Genomic DNA, 6,217 nt, shown 5'->3' with positions numbered 1-6,217 from the left:
GGGGGGGGGCAAAATTTAAGGAGGTGTTCACTCTCAGGCTCATGCAAGCGCAGAGTCAGTACCAGAGAGCGAGCGCCTCCTTAAATCTTGTGCCCTGGGTGCCTGGCTGGGCTCAGTGAAGGGGTGAGCAAAACAGCTGGAGGGGACCCCCTGCAGGCAAATGTATTCAGGGACCACCTCCTGGTGGCAGGGGACCAAGGATTTGGAAGAACCCTTAAGGGGGTTTTGTAATCAACTTCTGTTTTGTTTTCTGTATAATTCTGCCATTAAATTCTTTCTCTTTGTTGCCCCAAACCCTTAGTAAAGTCTGTTTACACACAAAAGCTTCATGTGAGAGGTTTGGGGGGGAAAGGAAGGAAACATTGCTGCGCTCTGTGTGTGTGTGCAGTGGCAAGGAGCAGGGAGCAGGGAGGAACCACTGGAATTGAGATCTGCAGATGCTCAGGGGCTCGGCTGAACCTGGACTGCAGAGCCAGACTTGCAATGGGAGTCACAGGAGACTTGGGGAATGTGTAAGGCCTCCCATGGGACATATGGCAATCTATCTGTATGTCTGTATCTATATTTATAGCCACATCCACATCCACATCTCTGTCTATAAACCTTTTATTTTGGAGTAAGTTTAGATTTGCAGAAGAGTTGCCAAGATGGTATAGAGCGCTCCTGGGCACTGCTCGCTCAGTTTCCCTGAATGTTAGCCTCTTACACAAGCAGGGCACATTTGTCAAAACTCAGAAATTAACATTGGCACATAACAGCTTTTTTGCATTTCACCAGTTTTCCCACTGAAATGTTGTTCTAGGATTCAGTCCAGGATCCTGCACGGCATTTAGAGCCAATCATATTTAAATCTGACAGGCAAATGAGCGCAGTTTGGTTTCAACGGCTTTGGTGTATTAAATGAGAAGGGGGGGAGGATGTTTTGCTGGGCACGATGGGAACAGCTTTATGCAGGAGAACTGGCAGCCCCTACTCCAAAGCTTTTGCCCACTCCTCCTTTGGGCTAATTGGAATTCCTTCCACCTTTCTTTGACCACGTACCTCCTTTCCAAGAAGCCAGTCACAAGAAATGCAACTGTTTCTCCAACACCACGGTCCAGCCCACCTGAGCAATTTAGCAAATTTTTTCCCCTTAGAAATAGCTATTTGCCACCATTTATTTAGCATGTAACTCTGTATTATCAGGCTAGATGTTTTTTATGCCTCATCTCACTGAAACTCGACTGGGAGGCAAGTCATGCTATTGTCCCATTTTACAGATGTGAAAACTGAACCCCAGAGATGGAGTGGCTGACTCACCCTAGATTCTTCTGAGTTCACTACAGAGCAGCGGAGCCAAGGTTCGAACCCGGGCAGCCCTGGGAACTGGAGATCCGGCCCAACCTCAGCCTACCTCTTCCTGGGTGTGAGCCACACCTGGCAGGTTTCGGCCAGCAGGTGTGGTCCCTCATGTGCTACGCTAACCTTGTCACAGTATCTAATTAGACAAGTCGGAGCTCACGAGATTGCTGCCACCGGCTTTAGGAACCAGGGGGCACACCCTGCTGCACCCAGAGAAGAGAACAGCCAGGTGTGGGCGGAGCCTAGACACCAGCCCACCTGCCCTCCTGCTTGTGCTGTGACCGCTAAAGAGCCACGTGGGGCTCCACGACGGTGCACAGCGGCCGGGGTGATGTGGGTGCCGCTGCTCTAAGACCGGCCTGAGCTTCCCGTCCCTCTGAGAGGCCGGCGATCACGGGGGACAGTTCTGGACCCCAGGACCAAGATGCTTCCCTTACCGGATTTCCTGGGGCCATCCCTGGTGTAGCTACCGGGAACCATGCTGAGGCGTCTTCCCTTTGGGTCCCCGTGGTTGAGCTTTCCATGCGCGGCAGGGTCCCTGTCCTTCTTGGCACTTTGTCCCAAGGACTGGGAGGGGAGCAGGAGAGAAGTTAAACCACGAGGAACGGGCCTTGGCATGGCCTCCTCCACCCTCAAAATGAGTGATTACAAGGGTTTGCTGAAAGGCAGGCAAAGGGGCCAAAGGAGAGGCCACCCTGGGCCCTGGGGCAGGGGAGGGGGGCCGGGATGGCGGGTTGGTGCCTGCTCACCCACTCCCCACTTTCTGTCCCCCCATCTCAGAGGGAGGCCACAAGGGGCCACGGAAGCCACAGCCCTCAGGGGGCAGGGAGGCCCGGGTGTCCTCATCTCTCAGCCGGCATTCCTGAATGGTGGGGTGGGGGGCGGTGAGAGGAGGCACAGGCACTTGGGAAGAAGGACCCTCCGTGGCAAGAGTGCCAGTCTCCACCGCACACACGGGGCAGTGTGTGGGGTGGGGGCTGGAGGGGTGAAGGGGGCAGGTGATTCATTTGGGTGTCAGTGTGGGGCAGGAGCCTTCAATTTAAACAGTGTAGCCAGGCTCTAGGCGGGACCAGGGTGGGTACCCCTCCTCTGTGCGCGGAGCCGTGTTACCTGGTTGGTAAATGCCACCTGGCGGTTTCCTTTCTGCTGTTTCAGGGTGCTTTGGGTTTTCTTTCCCTCCTTCCCATTTGTTTCAGGGGTCATTATCCCCTTGGGTTTCTGCTTGAAAAGACAGAGAGTATTGCCCTGTGGCTGCCTGGTGTCCCCACAGAGGGGCGGCACTCTGGTGAGCGAGCTGCCCCCTCCCCACCTCCACATTTGGCCTGAACTCTGGGACTTCTGCCCCCCCACCCCCCAGAATTATCCTTCTGTCTCCAGACATGCCCTGGTGTAATGTCAGGCTGCTCCCAGAACAACCTCTAAACGTCGGGTCTGATGGTCCCTCTCAACCTCAGAGCCCACCACCAGCTCCCTAAGACCCTCTACACAAGGACAGGTTGGAATGCCTCTCCTAGCCTCCCCCCAGCCTGCTAGGAATTCCTTCCGGCCCCCAAATGGCCTGTGTAGCTGTGACTTCCCTGTCACGGCCTCCAGTCTGAAACCACAGGAAGGCCACCTTGTCTTGGAGTCCAGCCAGGACAGTCCCTCCGTCCCCAGAGCTCCCTCCTCTCCTAAGCCCTCCCCATCCTGTCTGTCATCACAATCCATCCTGCCTTTCCCGTTCCTTGGGCGCTCCTCCTGGCATAGGGGGACTTCCTCGGGTGCGAGCCTGGCCTTCTACCCCGACCAGGCAGTCAGGGAGGATGCCTTGGTTACAGAGCTCCAGGGTCCACTGGGGAGGGGCCCACCTAGGGGCCTCCAGGCTTATCTAGGAGGGGTGGGGGTGCCGAAGCACCTCAAGGAAGCTGAATCGACCGGGTCTCCACTTTCAGTGAGCTGCTCGTGGTTGTGGGGACATGGCAGCTGGGACTGGTCGCCAGGTCAGACGCCTGGTGGGAATCCCGCTCGATTGCTCGGTGGCTGAGAAACCGTGGCTTGGTTTCCTCCTCTGAAGATGGAGGGAAGAGAAGGATCTATCTCCTAGGGTTATTTTGGGAAATTAATGAATCCCTGTGCAGATGCCAGGAGAAGGGAGAGGAGGCCACGGTTAGTACCCCTCCAACTGTCTACACCAAAGGGCCCCCTCCACCTGTGCTGAGACCATCCATGGAATCACAAGAGCTTCATTCAAAATCCAGGTGCCCTGGGAAGGATAATGGTGCTTGAAAATTTATTTTCTATATTTTTTTAAGATTTTAAAAATGTATTTATTTGAGAGAGAGAGAGAGTGCACAAGACTACAAGAGCAGGGGAGGGAGAAGCAGGTCTCCCCGCTGAGCAGGGAGCCCAATGCAGGGCTGGATCCCAGGACCCTGGGATTATAACCTGAGCCCAAGGCAGACGCTCAACGGACTGAGCCACCCAGGCGCCCCTTCATTGTATTTTCAATTTAAATTTGTTCCCTTCCTGAGTCCAAAATTATTTCCAGAAAAAGCCACATTAAAGGTAAAGCTGTGAAAACATTATTAGAATATGATCTCCATGAGAAGAGATGCATGTTAATCATTGAAGTGAATGTAAATGTCTGTGATTGGTACTGAGTTCTGAGCGACCCAGCAGTCAGATTGGGGGCAGGGGGTAGCCTATCCATCAGTCATGGGCACCTGAATGTAAAATATGTCTATCAGATGTGTTTTAGTACGTTTAATGGAACTGGCACTTCAGATCTTTCTGAATATAAATGATAAGTAAGCATATACACAGAAGGGAGCCTTTCGGAAAAGCAGGGGGCGCCTCAGTGGTTGGAGTGGAGAAAGTGGAGGTGACTACAGGGAGTTGACCTGACAAAGCCCGTGAGCTTGAGAACGGGATAAATCTGACTTGCAGCCCTGGCTTGGCCCTTCATTCATTCTTTGAGCTCGAGCAAGTGACTTCTCTGCCCCTCGCTCAGCTTCCTTATTACCGCCCGGGCACTGGGGTCTAAGAATGGTGCCTACCTTGTAGCCCTGCTGGGAGCAGGTGACACGATAACTCGTGTGTAATGCTGAGCTCAGGGCCTGGCACGTGGTAAGTGCTTAATAAACATTAGCATTGTCATTAGGAATGCCGTTTTTCACCCATTTTTCCCTGGGGGCTGGGGAATTCAAGATCAGGTGGCATCCTTTACGGAGGAGACCACTTTCTAAGGGCATGGCTTGATTTTCCATAGATGATGGGCCTGGGGGATCTCTGGGGGAAACTGAGGCAAAACTGATTGTCTTAGTTCCTGGAGAAAGAGGGAAGGGTGGTGCTATAGACTGAATGTTTGTGTCCCCCCCCCCCCAATTCCTATGTTGAAATTCTAACTTTCAGTGTGATGGTAGTAGGAGGGGGCCTTTGCGGGGTGATTAGGTCAGGAAGGTGGAGGCCTCTCCAATGGGATTCGTGACCTTATAAAAGAGACCATAGAGAGGTCTCCCTTCTCTTTCTTACTGCGAGGACACAGCAAGAAAGTCTATGAAGCAGGAGATGGGCCCTCATCAGACACCAAATCTGCCAGCACCTTGATCTTGGGCTTGCCAGCCTCTAAAACTGGGAGAGATTAATTTCTGCTGTTTATAAGCCACCCAGGCTACGGTCTTCTGTTACAGCAGCCCCAAAGGACGAAGACCTGTGGATGAGAACTAGTTGTGATACAGGGTAGAAAGGGGGAAGTATGTTAGTAGGAGTCCCAGTGGGATAGTGCCGGTGGAGACCGAATACCCTTTGGCCCTGGGGCCATCGTCAGGGTGGAAGTGTCTGGGGACACTGGGGAGGACCCATTCTGCCACCACCGAGATCTGAGAAGCTATTGCCTCTGAGCTCTTCTGGAACACTGATCAAGACAGCTTTAACACCCACCTCATCTTGATTAAGCTCCTGATAGGTTCCTCCCTGTCTCTAGGCCCATGACTTCTCTTTTCTTTTCCTTTAAAAAACCTGGCCAGTTGTAAATTTTTTCTCTGCCCCCTTGAGATATAAATCTTCTCCTAGCCTCTTGCCAGTTTTATAATCCAGGAATGTTTTTCTCAAGGACCTGGAAGCCATCCCTTTGAAATGTAATCCTCAGGGGGCACCTGGGTGGCTCCGTCGGTTAAGGGTTAAGCATCTGCTCTCCACTCAGGTCATGATCTTGGGGGTCCTGGGATCAAGTCCCACATAGGGCTCTCTGCTCAATGGGGAGCCTGCTTCTTCCTCTCCCTCTGACCCTCCCCCTGCTCATGCTCTCTCTCTCTCAAATAAGTAAATAAAATCATTTTTTAAAAACAGAAGTGTAATCAGTCAGGAAAGGTAGCACCCTGTCCCCCCAGTCTTTGTGGGAAGGTAGGAGCCTAACTACTTGAGCGACAGTTGGCGAACACAGCTGGCCTAACCACATGGATAACGTCCCCTTCTCCCCCAGGAATTTTCTACTAGTTCACTCCAGCGCTTGAAGCTCCTCCCACCTTCTGTTTTCTGAGAGTCCAGTTCGATCTCTCCCCTATTGGAATAATCTTGAGTCCAACAGCCTCACAGTTTTGCTCGGACAGTCCATACCTGGGAAGCCTGTACCTGCTTTTTCTTCCCCTGCCTCCGCTTGAGCCACTCCAGCACCCGAGTGAGGTCGGACATCCGCCTGTCCTCGGCCGTCCTCCACGTGGACTTCCTCTCTATGGGCATTGCGTCCTTTAGGTGCTCTGAGTTCTCTGTCATGTTGGAATCCTGGCTGTGCGCTGGGCGGGAAGGTGGCACTCTCTTGCTTTGTCGATCCCTCTGTCTTTAGTAGCTGGCCTGGAGGACCTCGGCTGGCAGGGGGTGGCCCTTAGGAGGCGGATATAAA

At 53.0% G+C, this 6,217-nt stretch overlaps 1 protein-coding gene across 2 annotated transcripts in view; it reads right to left on the bottom strand.

The window, feature by feature from the left end:
* Positions 1-6,217, bottom strand: part of C12H16orf78 (chromosome 12 C16orf78 homolog) — a 15,135-nt gene extending 8,918 nt beyond the window's left edge. The window contains exons 1-3 of one of the 2 annotated variants that reach the window (XM_019794111.2): positions 5,950-6,217; positions 2,452-2,562; positions 1,779-1,908 (exon numbers count right to left, since the gene is read on the bottom strand). In XM_019794111.2, coding sequence (XP_019649670.1) covers positions 1,779-1,908; positions 2,452-2,562; positions 5,950-6,090 — 382 coding nt within the window. In that variant the 5' untranslated portion in view covers positions 6,091-6,217. The remainder of the gene's footprint in view (positions 1-1,778; positions 1,909-2,451; positions 2,563-5,949) is intronic. The other variant, XM_019794112.2, reaches the window with a different exon arrangement.

This window comes from Ailuropoda melanoleuca, chromosome 12 (genome assembly GCF_002007445.2).
Source record: "Ailuropoda melanoleuca isolate Jingjing chromosome 12, ASM200744v2, whole genome shotgun sequence".
Lineage (NCBI taxonomy): Eukaryota > Metazoa > Chordata > Mammalia > Carnivora > Ursidae > Ailuropoda > Ailuropoda melanoleuca.
Note: the sequence above shows the minus strand (reverse complement) of the source record. Positions and strands in the feature narration are given on the sequence as shown.